The 22,428-nt window shown below is 59.0% G+C and overlaps 1 protein-coding gene across 3 annotated transcripts in view; it reads left to right on the top strand.

Moving 5' to 3' along the window:
* The window catches only part of PPP1R37 (protein phosphatase 1 regulatory subunit 37), a 42,317-nt gene that overhangs the window by 16,180 nt on the left and 3,709 nt on the right, over positions 1-22,428 (top strand). For 2 of the 3 annotated variants that reach the window (XM_082438680.1, XM_082438679.1), the window contains exons 2-7: positions 18,778-18,875; positions 19,688-19,733; positions 19,976-20,076; positions 20,773-20,892; positions 21,357-21,507; positions 21,599-21,754. In XM_082438680.1, coding sequence (XP_082294806.1) covers positions 18,778-18,875; positions 19,688-19,733; positions 19,976-20,076; positions 20,773-20,892; positions 21,357-21,507; positions 21,599-21,754 — 672 coding nt within the window. The remainder of the gene's footprint in view (positions 1-18,777; positions 18,876-19,687; positions 19,734-19,975; positions 20,077-20,772; positions 20,893-21,356; positions 21,508-21,598; positions 21,755-22,428) is intronic. The other variant, XM_082438681.1, reaches the window with a different exon arrangement.

The raw sequence follows: 22,428 nt of genomic DNA, 5'->3' as shown, positions 1-22,428 counted from the left end.
GATAGCGACCTTCCGTTCCCCAGAGGCGCCTCAGTTCTCTTTCCTCTGAGCCTTTGCATGTGCTGTTCCCTCCGCTGCAACACTCTTCTCCCTCCTTATGCTTTTTTTTTTGGTCATGCCAGGTAGCTTGCGAGATCTTAGTTCCCCAACCAGGGATCGAACCCATGCCCCCTGCACTGGAAGCACGGCATCCTAACCATTGGACAGCCAGGGAAGTCCCTCCCTCTCTCTGCTTTTAAAATTATTGTTATTATATGAAATTTCTAAAAATCATATTTGTATTTGTATGGAAATATGTATGGAAATATGTTAATATAAATGTTTCAGACATTAAAAAAAATTATTGTTATTAAATTCTTTTCTTGGCATATGAACTACATATGTAACATACGCGCAAGTTCAAGTGTAGTTAATGAACACCTCTGAGCCTCCCAATTTATGGCTGAGAGCACTGCCGTTAACTTACCTCTATCTCTGGGTGGGTGGGTGGAGCACAGAGCCCTGTGACTGCTACGATGCGTATTGTGAATGTCATGCCTCTTTTTTTTTTTTTTTTTTTTTTTAAGTTTTATCACCTTTGCACGTATGCTGAAAAGTATGGTGTTTGGTTTGGCTTGTTTTTGAGTGTTATAAAAATGGCATTGTGTTGTGAGTGGACTCCTGGGGCTTGCCTTTCCTCTCAAAGTTAGTGTCCCAGTTCCATCCGTGTAGATGCTCTAGAGTTTTCCATTGTGTGACTGTGTCTTAGATTGCCTGTTGTGCCGTTGGTGGACCTTTGGTCTGTTTCTGGCTTTCAGTATTACAAACTGGTACAGCTGTGAACTTACGTGTACACATCACCTGGGGTGTGAACAAGAATTTCTCCAGGGTGCAGACCTTGGAGTGGAATTGCTGGTTGTAGCTGGAGCTGTGCAGCATTACGTGATCGTGCCCAACGCTCTCAATTGGATATTCCCTCCTTTACCTGGCTAACTCCTACTCATCTTCCCTGGGTCTCCTTCCCCCCTTTCCTTCCTTCAGCAGATGCCCGTGGAGCACCTGCCCTGTACCAGGTGCAGCTATGTTCCAGGGTGCAATGGTGAATGAGACTCACAGACGCTGTGCTCACATGACCTGCGCTGTTAGGTAGCCCCTCCTCCAGGAAGCCCTCCCTGACCCCTGGACCAGGTTAGGTGCTCTTCTGGGCTCTCCTACCCTAGCCCTTCCCCCTCGGGGTCACCACTGTCTGGGAACGGGTCTGTCTCCCCCACTGGACCTGGGAGCCCCGTGTAGACAGGGATCAGAGCTGTTTTGGATACCGTTTTCACAGTATCACTGCCTGGGGTGGGGCACAGAGCAGCTGTTCAGTGAAGGATCTGTTTAGTTACTGCTGAGACACTGACCCTTGAGGCAGGTGGGATTAAGAGAGAGAAATGGAGTCCAGTATCCAGTACTTGTTGGAGTTAGACTCGGGCCCCAGGCCCATCTGGCCCAAAGTCCAGCACCTCTGCAGATGGCTGAGCACACAAGACGCCTGGACCCGTGCTTGGCCCCGTGGCAGAAGGAGGGACCGTGGCCTCTGCCCTCGGCAGCTGAGAGACGAGCCGCTGCCCAGCTGCTCCCTCCTCGGACAGTGGGTAGGGCTGGGCAGCAGTGCCTCGCTGAGGAGAGGGAGGCCTGCCCAGCCCTCTGGGAGTTAGAGTTGGTGTGGGGGTTCTTTTGAAGAGGGCAGGACTGGGAGGTGTGCAAAGCCTTACAAAAGGTGGACGAGGCAGGAGTGGAGGAGTCCCGGAGGAGCAGTCGGGGCTGCGAGGGGCCGTCTCGGGCCTGTAGGTCAGTAACAGCAGGGATGGTGGCGGCCGCTCTTCTCAGAGCGCCCGCTGTATGCCGGGCGCTGCGCTGAGCGCTCTCCGTGCGCCAGCTGGTCCTGTCCGCACCCCGTCCCACGGGGTAGATGGGATTGTCGCCCCATTTCACAGATGAGGGGGGACCGTGAGTCGCAGAGGGTGGAGTCCAGCTCACCCGGCTCGTCCCCCAGGAGTCTGCCGCCTTCAACCCCGTGCGGCGCAGTGGCAGCAAGCGGGCCTGCCTGCAGCGCTGGGCAGAGAGCTTTCCCTCCCGCGCGCCTGATTCTTCACGGCCCGCTGGAAGACGGGGAGCAGCGTCCCCCGCTGCAGGCGGGATGACTAAGGAGCAGAGCTGCGTGGCCCCCGGCACCACACCCGAGAGGCCCGGCCTGCTCCCTGGAGGCCTCTTTTCTGCCGCTGCTCTCCTTGGTCCTCATTTGTCCCCAGGGCTTCAGTTCTGCGCCCTTGGGTGCCCAGCCCTGGGTAAATATTTGTCTTCGGGCAAGCAGGAGCGGTGCGACCAGTGTTTCCGAGCCAGGAGGCCGGGGACAGGTGGAGGCTGCTGGTTTGCAGCCAGATGCTTGGGGAACCTCCGGGTGGAGCCGAGCCCTTTGTTTGCCCTGTTCTCGTCCTGCGTCCACTCTCGGCGGTGCTGCCGAGGCGCCCGGCTGTGGGCCACAGCTGATGGCGACTACAGGTTAACTGCGCACCAGCCTCATGCCAGACACTTCACACGAGTGATCTCAGTGGCTGCTTCTAGAAGCGTGTGTGTGTGTGTGTGTGTGTGTGTGTGTGTGTGTGTGTGTTTCATTGGCTTCATTTTCCAGAAGAGGAGACTCGACCATAAAGGGATTAGGGCCTTCTCCTGCAGCGGTTAGGATCTGTTTAAGTTGTCAGGGCCAGAATCATCCACTTGGGGCCACGTGAGGTAAACGAGAGTGTTCATTGGAAGGGCACAGGGACCTCTGCCAGTTCCCGGGGCCGCGGGGAGGGCGTGGGTGCCTGAAAGCCGACGGGAACCAGAACTGGTTCCAGCTCTTTGGGCCACAGGCACTGCTGATGTGTTCCTCTTTCTATCTGCTCACGAGCCAAACAAGCCCGGCCGTCCTGGTGGTCAGGACAGGACTGCTCAGTCCAAGTCCCTGGCCCAGGAGGTGCATGCAGGCTTAGCAAAGATCCCATATCCTTCCTGTCAAATGGGGCCTGAGAGGACCAGGCTCACCCTTGTGGGGGCTTGGGGGCAGCTCTCAGAGCAGGGGGCCTGGGCTCTGCAGACGCCCCGAGCAGGCACCGCCGAACGCAGTCTGCCTCCAGAGGCCACGCCCTCCAGCACCAGCCGCACTGTTCTGTGTTGAGAAGGCAGGTTCGTGCCACGAGGCAGAAAGCCACCAGTGTCCTCAGATGTACATGTCTCTTTGGGAAGCCCCTTCCAGCTGGAGGCTCATGGAGGCCGCAGAGGACCTCCCGACACACACACACACACACACACACACACACACACACACACACACACACACACACACACACACACACACACACACACACACACACACACACACACACACACACGCCCCCCAGCCCCCAGAAGAAAGCCCTCAGTCAGAGGGACAGTCTTGGACACTTGTGTTGGGTGGCTGTCGGTAGGCTCCACCCACCCAGGGTTGGACGTGTTTCCTTGGTGGTTCAGGTGTCAGCCAGCATTGAGCTCTGTGCCTGGACCTGTGCCGGGGGTGCAGCACGGCCAAGGGAAACGTGGCCCCTCCTCATGGGCTCGCGGTCCAGAAGGGGAGTCGAGAGAGACAAATCAGCCAAGCTGCCAGCACAGACCCACACAAGGGGGTGGGAGGACACGAGCCCAGGGCCGGGATAGAGAAGAACGTGGTGGGGCCGGTGGGCCAGTACATGGCTTAGGTAAGAACATCAAACACCTCAGACTGTCCCACCCCCTCCCCGAACCTGATGAGTTGGACTCCAGAGCCAGGCCTGCCTTTGCGCTCGTCTCTGTCCGGGCTGTTTGTCCTTGGCAAGTGGTCCACCTCCCTGGGCCTCGGTTTCCTCTTCTGGAAAGGGTGGGGGAGGGATATCGTACCCCAAACAGTGGCTGTGGACAGAAAGGTGGTCGGGTTTGGTTAAGAGCAAAGACTGTAGAGCCAGACTGCTTAGGCCTGAATCCCAGCTCCTCCCTCACTGGCTCTGTGACCTTGGGCAGGCTCCTTAACTTCTTCTGCTTCAGGTGTATTTTTCACATGGGGAGTAAATCCTACCTCATTGGGTTGTTAAAAGCAGTAAGCAGGGACTTCCCTGGTGGTTCAGTGGTTATGAATCTGCCTGCCAGTGCAGGGAACATGGGTTCGAGCCCTGGTCCGGGAAGATCCCACATGCCGCGGAGCAACTAAGCCCGTGTGCCACAACTACTGAGCCTGCGCTCTAGAGCCCGCGTGCCACAACTACTGAAGCCCGCGCGCCTAGAGCCCGTGCTCCGCAGCGAGAGAAGCCACCACGATGAGAAGCCCGCGCACCACAACAAAGAGTAGCCCCCGCTTGCCACAACTAGAGAAAGTCCGGCGCAGCAACGAAGACCCAACACAGCCAAAAAAAAAAAAAAAATTAAAATTAAATAAATTTAAAAAAAAAGCAGTAAGTGAAATAATACACTAGCAAAGTGCTATGTGTTTGCAATTGTTAGTAGTAATACTTTAGAACTAAAAGTTGCCTGTCACACAGCTGGCACTTGGGTCCTTAGTGCGCCCTGTGCGACTGGGGACCCAGGGATTGAGGCCTTGACTTCCCCCTCACCCTCGAGCGCTGCTGGCTTTATCAAGCTCCTGCTGAGTGTGAGGCTCCCTGGTGGGCCCAGGTAAGTCATATGTGACTTGGAAAGCTGCAGGCTCCTTCTGACTGCACGTGTTTCGGTAACAGGATCTTCAGCTGGGCCAGGCAGCTTGGAAGGTCCGGATGGAGGTGTGAGGGTGCAGGCTGGTGGAGTAGGCAGGTCCTCCCTCTTCCCGGCTGGGGGCCCGGCTCCTGGCTGCTTGTGTAAGCCCAGCCCGACCCCTGCAGCTGGCCATCCTGCAGCACATGGCAGTGGCACTGACTCCCCAAGTCATGATGCCTCCCTCCCAGGAGGGGGCAGGGAAGACCACTCTTGTCACCCAGGAAGCTGTGGGCATCACGGCCCCTTAGCAGGCCCGGGGAGGGACCCCCGGCCTGAGAGGAAAGGACTGGCCATCCCAGCCTCTCCGGAGGGGCCTCCTGTCCAGGACACAGTGTGCTTTCCTGCCTCTGTCACGTGCTTCTCTGGGGAGAAGGGAAGGGAGGCTTTGTTCGGTTCACAGAGCAAGTCATCTCATTCATTCACTGCAGTGATGTCCCTAGACTCAGGGAGCCCTTGGTCTAGGACAGAGAGTGAGCAAGCAAACAGGTACAGATTGGGGTGTGTCCCATGAGGACTCAGAGGGAGGTAGTGGAGAATGATGGGTGTGGGGGAATGCTGCTTTAGAAGGGGGCCAGAGAAGGCTTCTCGGAGGAGGTGGCCTCTGAGCTGAGACCCGAATAACAGGTTAGGGAGAGCTGGGGGAGGGGGAGCTCTCTGAGCCACGGGAATGGCAGTCGCGGACATAGAGGCAGGAGCAAACAAGGTTAGGGCTTGGGGGGCGGTGACCGGGGAGGAGGGGGTGAGCCCATTGCAGGGCTGAGTCAGGGGACCTCATCCCGGGGCAGGAATTGGCCGTTTCAGTCCCAGTGCAGGGACAGACAGTGGAGACAAAAAGTGCCAGAGCCCAGCCTGTTCCTTGCCATGGTCCCCATAAGCTCATTACGTGCCCGCCTGTCTGAAGGGCAGGGACTGCGAGGTGGTGGGTTCCCCTTTCCTGGGGGATCTGCCTGGAGTGTCCCTGTGCTTCCTCACCAGGTTTCCTGGGCGTGTGGTTCTGAAGGTGCAAACGCGAACACACCCCCTGGGGATCACCTCAGCCCCCCTCGGCCCTGGCAGGGACAGGCAGAGGGGCCGCCCAAGCGAAGGCCCAGCCTCGTAGACCAGGCTGGCCGGTGTGAGGCGGGTGGCAGCCCCCTTCCCTTCCAGAGGAGCTAGTCCTAGAGCGGCCCCTGGCGTTGGTGTGGCTCCGGGACAGATCGAGCTTGACATCACCATTGGCAACATCGTCTCTGCTGGGTGGGCACACGCTGCTGGGAAAGTTACTGCTTCCACCCTCGACGTGCGCTCCCTCGGACCCTCTGAGTTGCTGCAAGGCTGGTGGGGGTGGGGGAAGCCTCAGTGATTCGTCATTCGGAAGAATAACTCATGAACGGTGTCCCTTCACTTTTCCTGAGGAGTCACAGGCAGAGGTTTCTCCGAACAGGCTAAGCTGCTAGAAATCCCCATTGGTAGAAATCCTGCTGGCTGCTCCCCTCCCCTCCGTCTGGGCCCCGTCACTGCCCTCATTCTGTGTCCAGGCCTCCTGGCACCCAGCCGCTGTCCCCCAGAGCACCCTAAGGGAACAGGTGGTGTACTGATCTCGGCCGGGTCCTGGGGGAGCCCCCCGCCTGGCAGGGGACAGGTCCTCTAGGGGCAGTGGGCTCGGAAGCCAAGCCTGAGAGGTTGTAACTGCTGTGGACGGGGCATCCGAGGACGCCTCTTCCTGGCAGGTGAGTAGCCGTGGAGCTGACTTTGGCCAACTGTGAAGGCCGTATTGGCCCAGCAGTGAAAGAGGCGGGCCCGTGGAGTGCGGGGCCTGCGTGGTTACTCACGTGTCGCCACCTCTCGGAACCTCCTTTTCTTTGTCTTAGGTTGGAGGACGGTGAGGCTTCAGCTCGGGCATGTGCCGGGGCTGCTCGAGGTGACAGCACAGTAAATGTCACTGTCAGCGGGCTCCCTGCAGAGCTCAGGGATGCCGCCATCACCAGGCTTGCGCTGGAGCCCTTGGTCCCCCTCCCTCCCCCTCACTGTGTGCCTCAAATTCCCCCGACAGCCCTCCATCTAGCTGTCCTGTCCCTCACAGTGCGGCTCTAGGCCCGGGTTTGCGATCCTTCCTTCCTCCAGGCCATATTCCCTGAGTACCTGCTGGGCCAGGCCCTAGGGAGCCACCCAGGGTGACCACCACCAACGCCAGGCCCGGCTTTGTAATTAAGGTTGTTGTGAAAGGCTGGCCTTGGCCTAACCCAAGCTTCCAGCCCCAGGCGTGAACCACCCGACTTGCCTCCCATCCCAAATGCTGCCTCGGCCCCGTGTGGGCCACCAGCTCTGAGCGGCTGCTCCCCCCACCGCCCTTTAACTTTATTACGGAGATTTCCAGACATATGCAACAGTAGGAGTATAATTACCCAGATGAACCCACTTCCCAGCTTCAGGAATGACCAGGATGTAACCGACCTTCATCCTCCATGCTGCCCCAACCCCGTCATTTTGCAGCAGATATCCTAGATATCGATCATCTCACCTGTACATTTTTCTGAGTTGCTTCGGAAGCTGTGGGGACACTCCGCCCCAAGCCAGCTACCTCTGTCCTCTGCTGTCCTCTGCCCCCGGGCCAGGATGAGACCATGCTCTCTTGTGGCCCTCTACACACTGTGGGTGCCTGTATGTGGCGCTCGGGGGCGAGCACAGCCCCCCCCGCCGCTGAAGGAGGCGCCCACCCCAGGACGTGGCTTTGGGGGCTGCCAGGAAGCCCAGTGAAGCGACCGGGAGCCTTCCTGCTCTGATTCCTGAGTGGCTTCGCTCGCTGCTCCGTCTCTGTGTTAGTCTGCGCGCTAACAGTGAGCGCGGGTTTTTATTTCCTTCCTTTATTTCATAAAAGGTGGCGTTCACCAGCAGTGTTCTGCACTGTGCTTTTCTTTTTTTCATTTTTATTTTATTTTTGTCAGTGTCGGGTCCTAGTTGCGGCACACGGGATCTTGTTGTTGCGGCACGTGGGCTCTTTGTTGTGCTGCGCGGGCTTCTCTAGTTGTGGCGTGTGGGCTCAGTAGTTGTGGCGCACAGGGTTAGTTGCCCGACCAGGGATTGAACCGGCGTCCCCTGCATTGCAAGACAGGTTCTTAACCGCTGGACCACCAGCGAAGTCCCTGCACGGTGCTTTTTCACTTGATGTGTCTTGGATGTTGTTCTCTATTGGCTCAGAGAGAGCGGCCGCATTCTTTGTGGCCGCAGAGAGTTCCTGTGCGCGGGTGGACCAGGGTGTATTGACTGCTCCCCTACTGATAGGTACTGGTGTCAGTTCAGGTCTCTGTTTGCAAACAGTGCTGCCGTGAGTAACCTTATAGGTATATAAGTTTGCACCTTTGCAAAGGTATCTGTAGGATGACTCTCTAGGAGTGGAGTGGCTGAAGCAAAGGGTACATGCATTTGTATTTTGGAGTTTTGACTGGTGTAGCCAAATTGCTTTCCAAAGGGGTTGTACTGGTTGCTGGGGACACCGCTGCTCGAGGGCGCGCCTGCTTCCCACGGTCCCCAGCGTGTGCTGTCCAGCTCGTGGGTGTTGGCCTCTCTGGTAGGTGAAAAATCTGTCAGCATACTTCCGTTTCATTTGAATTTCTCTTTATTCTGAGAATCACTGAGTGTGTAAGAATCCTGCACCTCAGTTTCCATCTTTGGGGAATGGACTGGCAGAGGCCTTCTTGGAGGGGCAGAGTGGGGAATTCAATGAGCTCCCACAGCGAAGGGCCCCTCCCCAGTCGAGGAGCCAGCCCAGCGGTAGGGAATGCAGGAGGACGGCAGATGGGACCAGCTCCTGCCTCCGCTTCCAGCTGGAAAAGTGTCCTTGGGCAGGTCACTTGCCATTTGCAGGCCTCATCTGGAAGGCAGCGGGGGATAAGCCCTACTTCTCAGGGCTGTTAGGAGGTGTAAATGAGATCAGGTTCGTAAATCCCTTAGTCTGTCTGGGGGTAGGTGCAAAACGATGGCTCTGCCAAGCACCAGAGGGGCCCCTGCACATGGCGTGTTCCCTCCCCCTCCTTCTCTGCTGTGCGCCGCAGAGGATTCTGGGCGTGGAGGGGGGTGGGGAGGAGCGGCGTTTGGAAATGCAGGGCATTCGCTGGAGGGATGGGGTCAGAAGCACGGACCTGGATTTAAATGCCCCCCCCCCCACGGGCTGAGGAACTTAACTCCTCGGGGCCTCTGTCTCCCCGTGTGTCAGGCATGTGTTCTCGGTTGCAGGCCCAGAAACGGATCCCTGAAGGACTCATAGCAGAGGGGTGTATGGGGGGAGGATGCCACCAGGCAGGTGGAGAACCAGGCCTAGGAGGGGTGGGAGTGGGCAGCTGGACACCTGAGGCAGGGAGTTCCTCAAATACAGGGAAGGGGCTGGGAGTGCCTCCCGCACCCTGGAAAAATGAGCAGTGCCACAGTGAAGACTGACAGCCGCATCCCAGGGTTCTCACGGCAAGGACCTTGGAGGCGGCCACGGGCAGAGGTGAACAGGTGGTGTGATGCCTGGTCTCCTGGGGTCTCTGGATGTTCACACTTGGATGCTGGCTGCTCCGTGGCATCCTTCTGTGGCTGCCCACCAGTCCTCGAGTGCCCGTGGCCTGGCCGAGGGACGTACTCCCGTGAGAAATGCCCGGTCTTGAGAAGCCTCTGAGGGCCCCGCGCACTCCGAGTCTGTGCCCAGGGCAGCACGGGTCAGGGAATGAGGAAGAGCCGCACGTGGGCAGCGTAAGACACGTGGCTGTGCAGGGACAGGGGCCGCAGAGCCTCGTGTCTGCAGCGGCGGTGGGACGCCCGCCGAAAGCTACGTGGGCGCTCCCTGCCTCCTCCCTGCTTCGGGCCCCAGGAGCCCTTGCGTTGCTCTGCCTCTCTCCTGCCCCCGCCCCACCTTTGGGGCGGCCCAGGCCGTGGGAGGGATGTGTGTGGCATTGCGGGAGTGCAGGAAGCATCCGGGCCCCTGAAGGGGATGTCTGGAAGTGCCTACTCTGGGCTAAGCACGCCCATCCGTGACCTCATCACGCGCCCACCCTCACTGCCTGAGTAGGGGGTGCCGAGAGAGAAGGAATCCTCCCTGAGTTCACCCAGGCGGCCTGGGCAGAGCTGGGGACTCAGCTGCCTGTCCTTCTGACTTCAGGGGCCCACTGCCTGCCCCAGCCTCTGCATTCATTTGCTCTGTCAACAAATATTAAGCACCTGCTGTGCACCCAGTATGTACCCTTCTGGGGATGCTTCAGGGAACAAAAGCAGTAAAATCCTTGCCCTCCTTGCAGCATAAGCACACACATAGATCCTAAAGCTTTATGTTGGGTCGTGAGAAGTGCCACACAGAGAATGAAGCCGGGTGCAGGGATGGACAAGGACAAAGGGGGCTGTTTGCTATAGGGTGGTCGGGGAAGGCCTCCGAGGAGGTGATGTTGGAGCAGAGACCTGCAGGCAGGGAGGGAGAGAGGAAACCATGAGGATATAAGGTAGAAGAGTGCTCTGAGCAGAGGCGCAGCAGGTGCAAAGGCCCTGAGGCCTTATATCCAGGTGGCTCTGTCACTGATGAAGATCGGGTGGGGACCTTGACTACCGTAGCCCCTGAGCCAGGTCTGCCCTCGCACCTCACCTGCGTGCAGGCTCTGCCAGCAGCACCTCTAGGAAGACACCCCCAGTCCATGCTCAGCGGCTGAGGCCTCCACGGGTGGCCTCCCCCAGCCTCCTTGCCGACCCCCTCCTCTCACATACCCTGGACCCTCCCAGTGCTGCAGCTCACCGCCCAGACGCACAGTGCAGTCTCTACTTCTGTACTTTGTCCACAAAGTTCCCTCTGCCCAGGATGCCTTTCCCCCTTTGCTGTCTCACTCTTCAAGACCTTCTCTGGGAGGCTTTTCCAGATGCTCTCTTCCCAGCAGATCCCAGCCGGCCTGTCCTCCACGCCTCCGTGATGCCCCCCTCACTCTCTCTCACGGCTGGTGATGCTGCCTTGCGACTGCTTCTGGGTTTGTCTCCTCGTCCACGCGGGGGCTCTGGGGCAGGGCCAGCATGTGGGGGGACTGGTGACTGCTTACTAGGGGACTGTGGGGGAGGGGACAAGGCTGTCCCACACCTGCACTTCTCACCCGCAGCCGCCGGTACCTGTGGATGTCCTGTGGAGACCCGGCCTCAGCAGGCGCTGTGAGGAAACCCCGGAGGGCGGCCCTGCTCAGGGCAGGGCTGGCTCTCCAGGCCCCAGAAACCACCAAGAGAAAGACTGATCCCTCTGGCAACCTCCCTGTCCTGCTCTTAGAGAAGGCTGCGTTTCTGCCGCCCGCCAGACCCCTGTGTCCAGCCTGAAGCTGAGGGGCCTGAGGACCGCAGGGCAGCAGCGGCAGACGGGAGCAGTCCTGGCTTTGACACCCCTCCCCGTCCCAGCTGCATGACCCTAGGGGACCAGTGAGCGTCCCCAGAGGTTTCCTTCTCTGTGCAGTGATAGGTCGTGGGCTCGGGGTTTCTCTGCTCTGCGGGTCTGTGATGAGGATTAAAGATTCAGCCACAGGGTGCCTGGCAGGATGCCCGGTGGGGAATCGGGGTGAAATAAAGAGCACCTTGCACCTTTCTATGCAGGGAGCACTATGAATTTGAGAGCATGCCTCACAACGTGAGTAGTTTCTGGCCGGGTCTGGGCCTTGGCGTGCCTCTCGCCTTTCTCCAGGCTTCCTTGGTCTTCTACACGTGGAGCAGGCCCCCACGCCCACCCCCTGCCCTGCAATGTCAGGAGGGCTCAGTCTGCCTTCAAGGCCTAGGACACTGGCCCGACGTGAGCTCCTCCGTCTGTCTGTCACTCCTTCGCCCTATCTTGGTGCCCTCCCTGTGCCTGGCCCTGTTCCGGGCAATGTTGGGGATATGCATGGACCACAGCCCTGGGGCTCCCAGTCCAGTGCGGGGAGACAGACTGGCCCCTTAGACAGTGACAGTTCTGTGTGGGCAGGGCTGAGATGGGGGAGCCCAGAGGAGGGAGCCTGGCCAGCTGGGGGGGGGGGTCACGGAGGGCTCCCTAGAGAAGGGGACCCTGGAGCTGAGGGCTGAAAGGAGAGTGTAATGCATAAGAGGAGGGAGAGAATGAGGTGTGATGAAGCACTGGGCCTGCACTGGGAGGAAAGGGAAGAGTTTGGGGTGAGGCTAGAGCACAGTGGCGGGGGGAGGGTCCCGTTCACGGGCAAGGCTTAAAAGGGGCCTCTGAGGCCTGGCTGCCTCCTGCCGGCCTTGTTCTAGCTCGGTCCAGAGCACTCACGGCGCCCTCCGAGGGCCTCCCTGGATCCCCTCTCCCCAGGTGAGAAGCCCTGACGGGCAGGGCACCCGGTCAGAGCCCTCCCTGTCCTCCTAGCGCCAGCACAGAGCTTGGCATGCAGTCGGCCTCGGGCGATATTTACTGATGAATAGCAAGATGGTATCTAAGTTGGCATTCTGGATTAGAAGCCTAACTCCAAGGGGCTGAAGCCGAAAGGGGGAATTTATTGGCTTACGGATCTGAGGAGCCTTGACTAGTTTGACTTCAGGCCTCGCTGAATCCAGGGTCTCGGACAACGTTGTCGGGACTCTCGTCTCTCTTCACCTCTGAGGTCACCTTTCCTGTGAGTCGGCTTTGTTCTCAGGAGGTTCTCTCCTCTTGGTGGATGCCAGGGTGGCTGCCAGCAGCTCCAGGAATGGGAGGCAACCTCAGCGACCCCTGCGGGAAGAGAGCTCTTATTTCCTGATAGTTCCAGCACAGGCCCTGGGACGGGCTATGGCTGGTCCTACACGGGTCAGCCTCCTGTCCTCGACCAGTCACTGTGCCAGGGGCTTTGGGAGGACAGTGGGGAGTGGAGGTAGCATGGCCGTCCCCCCTGGGGTCCTGGGATGGCGTCAGGAGGGAGGTGGTGGGACCAGTGCCCATCTACCCAGGGAAGCGGGCCGCTTGGTGCTTTCACAGGCCAAGGCAGCCTCACCACAGGGGCACTGGGGGACTGCTGGGGGTGTAGGCTTTAGCTCCCAGCTTCCATGTGCCCTTTCGGCACCGGCCTGGTCCCCTCTGAAGGTGGGAGCCCAAGCGGCCTGGGTAGCGGAGGATGCTGTTTCACAGACGTCGAGTCGTGGGAGCACAAGAGCCTGGGGTCCTGCAGGAAAGAGCTTCGAGAGCCGGGGTCCTGGGGCCCGCAAGGGCCTGGTCACCCGCTTGCCACGGGACTCTCAGTTTCCACTCTGTCAGGTGGGGTGACGGTGATGGTGCCCTTCCGTCCTGGGGTAGGAAGGGCGTGACGGGTAGCCTCCCAGGGTAGGCTCTGCTGATGCAGTGGCCAGGCCCTGGGGAGCAAAGGCCACTTGCGGTTAGCTAATGGAGGGGGTTAGAACCCAGGCCTGGCTCTGGGCCGCCCAGTAGCTTCGGCCTCGCTGGTCACCTCTGGTGTGCCCAGTCCTGGCAGCCTCCCTGTTAGGGGACCCAGTGGGCTCCCCCCTCCCCAAGCCTGGTCTCCTACAGATTCAATCCTCCCTAGACCTCACGTGCTTCCTGACGCCGCTCTGCACCAGCCCCGGTGGCCCCTGTCTCGCGCTGAGAGCAAAGTCCTTCCTGAGGCCGTGTCCCCGTCGCCTCCCGCCTCCGCCTCCTGCGCGCTGGCCTCCTGGTGCCCGGGATCCTGCCAAGCCTGTTCCCACCCTGTCACACCTCCCCTCCCAGGGGCCACTGCCCACCGCTGTATTTGTATCTGTCTCATGCGTGTCTCCGGCTAGCTGTTGAAGCCCCAGCAGTGAGAGTTGGCCCCCTACCCCCTTGTCCCCAGTCTGTCCCCACCCCCCACTGTTGCTTCCTGGTTTTTGACTCCCACTTGGATGAGTACCAGCTCCAGCCTGGCAGGGGTGGCCTGAGCCATCGCCCTCTGGTGCCCAGACTGTCCTTGCATCTTGTGGGTGCCATTGCACCTGTGTGCAAAGGAGAGACAGACTTTTCTCCCTGTCACCTGATGCCTGGCCTTAGGTTTCTGTCTGTCCCTCTGTGAGGGCGGGTGGGAGGGGGAGCAGTCTCTGCTTGCCCCACAGCCTCTTCCTGGGAGACCGGCGCCCGCTGCACACAGCAGCGTCCCTCCCCAGGGCTCAAACCTTCGTCTTGGCCGCGGCCCCTGCCTCCCGCTCAGGCCTGCCAAGGTAATGTGAGAATGAAGCTGTGTTCCAGTTACAGAGCAAGACAGGTCTGGGTGTGCGTTCCAGTGCTGCCACTGCTGGCTCCGTGACCTTGGACAGACGGCTTGCCCTCTCTGAGCTTGCTTCCCCTTATTACGAAATGGAGATATAACTGCCAGTTTCATAGGATCCCGCAGCTGGCTGAATGAAACTGTGCGTAGAAAGTGCTCAGAGTGGTGTCTTAACACGGAGTAAGTGCCCGACACCTGGAAGTGGTGACCACGGCCACCATCATCGTCATCTTTTTCTCCCTCTCTGTCTCCTGTTGAGTCAGGCCCCGCACTGGGCAGGTACTTGGCGGGTGCCCTCACATCCCTTATCTCCTGAGACCCTACAGATGTCCCTTTCAGAGAGGGAAAGAGGTTGTTGAGAATGTTTGTCACAGCCTCACCAGGACAAGGATTGGAACGCAGGTCCTCTTATTCAAAGCCGTGACCTCTGCACATCCCATCCCCGGCACACGGGGCTGGGCGCCCCTCACGTCACCGCCCCTCCTCTCTGACAGCCGCTTAAACCAGCCCCTGCATAAGTCGGACCTTCGGAGCCGTGGCCTTGGGAGCTGAGGGAACACACACTCACGTACGTGTCCCCCTTGCACACCCACGTGTCCTCCTGGTCTCGCCAACCATTCCGTCTCTGGACAGATGCTTTGGCAAGTCTGTTCTGGGTCCCTGCCTTCCAGTGGGGGACACAGCACGACAGTGATGGCCGGCCTTCGGTGAGCACTTATGGGCGTGTGCTAAGCCTTGGTCTGAGGGATGGACTTGTGCTAACTCAGTCACCACACTTACCCTGGGAGGACTCACACTCAGCCCCGTTTTCGGGGTGAGGTGATTGAGGCACAGAGGTCAAATCGCTTTGCTCGGAGTCACGGAGTTTAAGTTGGGAGCCAGGATTCGGCCCCAGGCGCTCTGGCTCCGGAGCCCGTGCTCTCAACCATGCTGCGAGATGCCCCGTCTCCGGTGGGCAGCGTGAGATGCTGCCCGGGGAGGGCCTTCCCGAGGTCGAGCTCGCGGAGTACGGGAGGGAGGAGCCAGGACCCAAGCCCCCTGACTTCGGGCTGGAGCGGGGCCCTCACCACTTTGCAACCCCACCCTCCGGAACCTGGCCCCAGAGCTCCGACTCGGGCCTCTCAGCCCGGCCCACCCTAGTGTCCAGCCAGCGCACCGCATGAGCGGCCCTCCTCCTCCCCAGCTCACCGCCCGCCCGCTGAGTCCTCGGGGTAGACCGGGCACACATGCATGTCTGTGGGTGCCGAGCTGCAGCCTGGAGGCCCGGGCCCCATGCTTCAGAGCCTCCGCGGCCTGGGAGAGCGGCCCGTCGACTCGCCGCAGCCTGTGTGGTTCGGTTAAGGCTGGACAAGTCGAGGGCGGATGACCCGAGGTAGAGGTCTTGATGATTTCGTCACAACATCACAAATGAACAAGTGTGTGGCGGCCGGGGCTGAGCCAGCCGGCCTGGGCCAGCCCTGCCAGCTTATAAAGTGCTTGGGTGGCACCTGGCACAGCGGAAGTGCTGTCTCTCCATGTTATTTCTCCGAACCACCTGTACTGCCGTTTCCTTACTATTTTTTTTTTTTTAATTGGTTCGTTTAAAAAATTTGAATATGTTTCATCTCATTCATTTTCAAGTGATAGTGTATGCAAATTGCTGGTTTTGATGTGATAGTTCTTTTTTCTTAGTATATGAATGAAACACACATACGTAATGATTACTATGAGGTTCTTCCCAACCCACCTGACACTCGCGTGTGCCCACTGGTGACGGGCCAGGCCTGGGGACGTGCTCGTGATGCTGTTGGGGAAATCGAGACAGGGTTGGGGTGCCTGCAGGCTGCCGAGCCCACGCCACAGTGCACGGACTGAACCCCCGCTTCTGTTTCTTTAGTGTCTTTCCCCAGTGCTGTCCCCAGCTTGAACATGTGTCTCAGCATCAGAGGAAAGTGACAAGATGCACTTGTCATTCTTGTCTCCAGGTGCTCTGGGCCTTGGACCCCCGTGTCTCTGAGTATGTCCATCTTTCCTACCCCCTGCTCTCAGCTTCCCCTGCTGTACGTGAGTGGACAGATGCAGCCTCCCCGAGCCCTGGCTGTGACCTTGTGTGAGGCTGTGCCTGCATCCAAACCCCATGGGCGCCTGGCTGGATGGTACCTGTGGCTGGTGTGGAGGTGGCGAGGTCAGAGACCCTGGGCCTTGAACTCAGCAGGAGGCTCATCAGAACAAAGACCGACCCACTGAGCAGGATCCCAGGGGACTTCAGGAGCTGAAAGTCCTAGGCGGTCAGGGAGGGCTTCCTGGAGGAAGGGATGTCAGAGCTAAACATCTAAAGGACCAACTGCAGTTTGAGAGATTGCTTAGGGCTCTTATTCCCTGTAGACTGTCTAGGACAGCAGTCCCCAACCTTTTTGGCACCAGGGACTGGTTTCATGGAAGACAGTTTTTCCACGAACCGGAGGTGGAGCGGGTGGGGGTTATGGTTCAGGCGGTAATGCGGGTGATGGGGAGCAGCAGATGAAGCTTCACTCGCTCACCCGCCACTCACCTCCTGTTATGCGGCCCAGTTCCTAAACAGGCCGCGGAACGGTACCGTTCCGTGGCCCGGGAGTTGGGGACCCCTGGTCTAGGACACCGAGAACTCCTAGTGATGACCCCACGTGTAGCCAGTCCCTACTTCATCCCCATCTGACATGAGCAGGCCAACCCCACCTTGGCCTGGGGGCCTTTATTGAAGGGAGCGTGTCTAGGGGAGCAGTTTTTGCCCTTTGGCCATCTGATAAAACCAGTGTACCCTTTCTTGGAGTAATGATTTTTAAAGGCAAAAAGTAGGATTACAAAGGATACCAGTTAAAATACAGTTTATTAAATATTTAAAAAATCATGATCTAGTAAATCACGCCCTTCCTCGTTGACACACATGAAATAACAGGATATAGCAGCAGCTCGAATGACGAACGAAGTAGTGATGAGCATTCGGAATCTGCAATAACTGTTACGTGATGTGAAAACATCTGCCATTTCTATTGAGGACAGAGTCTTAGGGTCTGCTAAACAATATTTCTTTTTTCTCTCTTTTTTTGCTATGTTACTAAGAAGGAAATGCTGAATTTCATTTCAGTTCAGTTAGTGCAAATAAAAAGGCAGTTTTTCCCCACTCAAGTTCATGGACCCCCTGGGGGTCAGTGGCCCCTGCTTGGCTGGATTCCCTGAGGCAGCTGCAGGCCAGCTCCTGTTCCCCCCCCACCTCCCCGCCCCCAAGAGCTGGGAGCCACCAGGCACATGATTGCACGTCAGAGAGCTCCCTTGCTAGGCCTGCAGGGGGGCAGCTGACACTGGGGAAGGCTGCTGATCACCTCTAGCTTCACCCAGGCTCCACCCCGCCTGCTTCCACCCAAGGAGGAAGAGAGGGGCAGAGGACCGGGCCTGACCTCTGGGAAGCCTGGGGCCGCTGTCGGCTTCTTTCTTCCAGCAACCCCACCCAACACAGTGGAGAGAGTTCTGGAGCAAATATTTGACTCTGCCTTTTACCAGCTGCCTGACCCCAGGGAGGCAGCTTTCCTTCCCTGGACCTTGGTTTCCTCGCCAAGAAGACAGGGTGCTGCTTGATGAGGTCAGGGCATACGGCCCCCGGCCAGAGCAGTGGCCGGAGGGAGCATCCCCTCAGAGATGCTTGCCCAGAAGCTCAGGAGGGGCTCCCGCTGGCCCATCCCCTGCCCGCCCTGCCACTCCTGTGCCCTCTCCATTCTGCTGGCCCTGAGAGCTTTCTATTCCCAGGCCTTACCCTGTCCCTTCCCTGCTCAGAGCCTTTTCTTCCTGCTCTCCTGGTTGCCCCAGCACAGAATCCAAGCTCTGATAGCCAAAAACTGAAAAGAATACAAATATCTTTTCACCTGGCGAATGGATAAACAAAATGCATACATCCGACAGTTACTACGTAGCACTACAAAGGGACCGAAACTCAAAATTGTTATGTTCCAGAAAGAAGCTGGCCACCAAAGGTCACATACTGTTTACCACCATTTTTGTGAAATGTCCAGAAAAGGCAAATCTGTGCAGACAAAGGCCAGCCTTACCTTCCACGTGGCGACAGGCCCTGAGCTTCCCGAGGACAGGGCTGTGCAGTTGTTGGGTTTGGGCTGCATCCCCGTGTTCATTTTGGGAGCCACTGCCTGTAACCATGGGGCACCAGGGCCGTGTCAGGGACTCTGACCGCTGCCGTATCCCTGGGACAGGAAGCCCCATCCTGAGTACCGTCCAGGAATATTTCGCTGTTGAGGGAGCGGGGAGTTTGAGAAGCCACGTGGCATCTCAGTTAAGAGCTGAGTTCCGGCTCCACCACTTAGCAGCTGTGTGGCCTTGGGCAAGGTGCTTCGCTTTTCTGACCTCCACTTCCTTATAAGGTCAAAGTGTGGATTCATTCTCTCGTTCAAAAAAAAAACCCACAAATCAAAACACCTGCTCTGGGCCTGGCCCTCTGCTGGATGGTGTTGGGGACACAGTGGTGACCAAGACAGCCCCAGCCCTGCCCTTCTGGGACTCGCAGTCTAGAGGGGGAGACAGCAGCTGACAAGTAGAAACATGGCGTGATAGTAGTTGTGTAATGTTCACGTGAAGGTCTTGGGGAGCCTTGGGGAGGTGGGGAGGGTGGCGCTGACTTGGTTTGGGGGCGTCCGGGGACACCTCCCCAGAGCAGCATTCACAGCGAGGCACCTCAGCGGCAGGACTGAGCTCGGTGGGTTGTTGGAAGGAAGGTTTATCATGGAGGTTGAGGGGGAAGGGGCGATGGCACAGGCCAGTGGGCGGGAGTGGGGGAAAGAGGCCCAGGGTGTGGAAAGTCACAGGCCCGGGTCCTCTCTGCCTGCAGCCCAGAATGTGACCGTGGATGAGGTCCTTGGTGCCTACAAGCAGGCCTGCCAGAAGCTAAACTGCAGGCAGATCCCCAAGCTCCTCAGGCAGCTCCAGGTATGCCGCGTGCTGGGGGCGTGTGGGGTACTGGGGGGCAGTCCCTGGGGTGAAGCTGCCCTCACCCCGCCCCCCAGCACCCTCCGGGCCTGTGGTGTCCGCCCCGAGCAAGAGAGGGTGTACAGAGCACTCCCCCTCCCCAGCCTGGCCGGCCAGCCAGGGGACTGTAAATATGTCTCTGGAAATCCTCTTTCCAACTGTAAAAGTAATCGGGCTCTTCCTGAGTATTTAAGCAGTACAGAATTATGTGAAGTAGGAAATTACTTGTCAAGAATCTTTCACTCCCCAAAGCAATTCTCTTCCCCAGGGGAAAAGCCACGTATACAAAATTTAAAAGTCTGAATGACAAAAGTAATGTATATTCTCTGACTTTAAAAAAAGTTAAAATACTACAGATACAAAAAGCAAAACCTGTTTCTCACTTCTTGCCCAAGTCCCATTCCCCAGGAGTCCCCGCTGGTGACAGCTTGGGGTTTTCGTCCCCTGGACTTTCTGTGCTTTTATAAATAGAGAACGAGTCACTATCTAGAGGTACACAGACGCAAGGGCAGTTTCCGTTTTTATATGACTAGGGTGTTACTGTACGTCTGGCCTGCTCGCCCCCAGCCGTCTCACAGGTGCCTTTCCTGCCACCTGTCCAGCCTGGTCGTGCTGGTCAAGCACCGCCTCAGTGCCTTCCCTCGGGATGGGTCATTCCAGAATGTTCCAGGGTTGCTTGTTTCAGAGCCCCGGCTGCCCCACTCACAGGGAGGTCCAGCCTGGCGCCTGCAGGTGTCCTCCTGCCTTAACCACCGTCCACTCTGCTTTCCCAGGAGTTCACGGACCTCGGGCACCGTATTGACTGTCTGGACCTGAAAGGTGTGTGTCTGGACAGGGCCGGGGGGGCCCTTGGCTAGCGGGCAGGGAGGTGTGGGCGCCCTTCCTGAGGTGAGGCAGGTGCTGCGAGCCGTGGGGAGGTGCGGGAGGAGGGGCAGAGGACCTTTCCTCCCCTGCTTGGCCCGGAGCCCGTGTTTCCACCCAGCCCCTCACCCCACACGCAAGTGTGCATGCACAAGGGGACACGTAGATGTGCACGCACACGGCGCTCCGTATCGTCCCAGGTGAGAAGCTCGACTACAAGACCTGCGAGGCCCTGGAAGAGGTCTTCAAGAGGCTGCAGTTCAAGGTCTTGGATCTGGAGCAGACGAACCTGGACGAAGATGTGAGCAGCCTGCCACTGCCCATAGCCACTCCCTGAGCTCCCTGCCTCTTAGAGGTTTGGGGGGAGGGCATGGCAGCGGGAGGGAACCCCCTTGGACCAAGGCTGGGCGGGGCCTCTTGAGGGACAAGACTGGGGAGATGTCCACTGTGGCCAGAGTGAGCGGGGGATGTTGGACTGTGTGAGGCCCAGAGAAGGGTCTCACAGACCCACCCCAAAGGCAGGGGCTTTGTAAGCAAGGGAGAGACTTGGGGAGCCAAGCCGGAGGGACGTGTGTGACCACCAGGAAGGAGCCTTTCCAGGAACGCGTGCCCCCCACCCCTCCCCGCCCGCTGAGAATCACAGTGCCTGCAGGGGAGTTTAAGAAACATTCTGAAAGCAGCCTCCCTGTTTATGCCCAGGTGTCCTCACCTCCCCAGGTCCGGAGGCCACCAGGAGCCCGGGGGAGGGCTCCTGGAGACCTGAGGCCCAGGGACGGCAGAGGCCTGTCCTGGTCACGCAGCACATCACTTAGACCGCTCTGGGGGGCGAGTAAGAGGAAGCAGACCGGCTGCAGCAGGACAGGGGAAGGGTTGGTTGCCGGAACCCAGAGGTGCCAGAGCAGCCTCAGGGCTCTCCCGTCCCCAGTCGCTCAGCCCCTACCTCCTGGCTTCCCCGGGCAGCTGCACACTGAGGCTGAGCCCCGCTGTCTCTGCCCAGGGTGCCTCAGCCCTCTTCGACATGATCGAGTACTATGAGTCGGCCACCCACCTCAACATCTCCTTCAACAAGCACATCGGCACCCGGGGCTGGCAGGCCGCTGCCCACATGATGCGCAAGGTGGGTGCCCCCCACCCATTCCCTCTCCAGGGCCCCCAACCTGTAGGGCCTGGGTCCACAAGCCGTCAGAGGGTGCTGGGCCCCAGCTTCCAGGCCAGTGAGAAAGCAGTGCCAAGAGGCACCCTGCTGCAGGCCCACCCCGGCCCCTTCTCTCCCTTCTGGCATTTCCCCTCCTCCTCCACTTGCCCATAACGTGTCCCTTGGAGGCGGCTGTGGTCACCATTCCCGTTTCACTCACATACGGGGCGTCTCTGCCACACAGGAGTCAGCGAGCTCAGCTGTCACCAGCACTGCCTCGCTCACCCCCACGGCCCCAGGCTGGGCCTTCCCTCACCAGCCAGTGTCCCCAGCCATAAAACCAGCTGGCCCTGCTGCCCACGGGGATACTGGGACGTGGGGCGGGAGGTCCCTCGGAGCGGGGAGGGCCGGGGCCAACCTGACCCAGCCCCGCACCTGCCATGCAGACAAGCTGCCTGCAGTACCTGGACGCCCGCAACACGCCCCTGCTGGACCACGCGGCGCCCTTCGTGGCGCGCGCCCTGCGCATCCGCAGCAGCCTGGCGGTGCTACACCTGGAGAATGCCAGCCTGTCAGGGCGGCCCCTCATGCTGCTCGGTGAGCCCCAGGGCGGTGTGCTGGTGGGCTCGGGCTGTTGGCCGGGTCCCCTGGGCCTGGCCAGTCACAGCACCCTCCCCTTTTCCCCCAGCCACGGCCTTGAAGATGAACATGACTCTGCGGGAGCTGTACCTGGCCGACAACAAGCTCAACGGCCTGCAGGACTCGGCCCAGCTGGGCAACCTGCTCAAGTTCAACTGCTCCCTGCAGATCCTGGACCTCCGTAACAACCACGTACTGGACTCAGGTGTGTGCAAGGTCCGCGCGCCCCCACCCAACTCCAGTTGCCCAGCACCCACTGTGTGCCCAGCCGGGTGCTCGTGGTGCTAGAAGCACAGTAGTGGCCGAGGCAGTCCCGGCCCTGCCCTCGTGGTGACGCCTCAGACCGGGCTGGGCTGTGGGAGCCCAGGGCAGGTGTCTGACCCGGTCTGGGGATCAGGGAGGAATCCTGGAGGAGGGAACAGCTCAGCTCTGCCTTCAGGATGAGGTGGGGTATTGAGCAGATAATTGAAATAATTCAGTCTGGGGAAAGTGCCCTGGAGGAAACAAGGATGTCGGGATAAAGGGTCAAGCTGTTTAAGGTGTGCAGGAAGGGGCCTCTGGGCAGTAATGAGGAGGCTGGGGTGGAACCAGCCGTTTTAAAAGCCTAGGCAGAGAATCCAGACAGAGGGAATAACAAGTGCAAAGGCCCTGAGGTGGGAAAGAGCTTAGATATTAGATATCTGGGGGGAAGAGCCCTGGTGAGCCAGGAGGTGAGTGAGAAGCGAAGAGGGAGTAGTCAGCAAGGCCTCGTCAGCGGGAGGAATTTGATTTCATCCCTGTTCACCGTCGAGCAGCGTCCCCTGGCCTCAGTGTGAAGACAGGGTGGCGGGAGGGGGTGCAGAGTGGGACAGTGGGGCCAGTGCCCTCCTCCGGGGCAGC

The sequence above is a fragment of the Balaenoptera physalus genome (assembly GCF_965194825.1).
Source record: "Balaenoptera physalus genome assembly, chromosome: 19".
Classification (NCBI taxonomy): domain Eukaryota; kingdom Metazoa; phylum Chordata; class Mammalia; order Artiodactyla; family Balaenopteridae; genus Balaenoptera; species Balaenoptera physalus.
The sequence above is the reverse complement of the archived record's forward strand: the minus strand, read 5'-3'. Positions and strand labels throughout refer to the sequence as shown.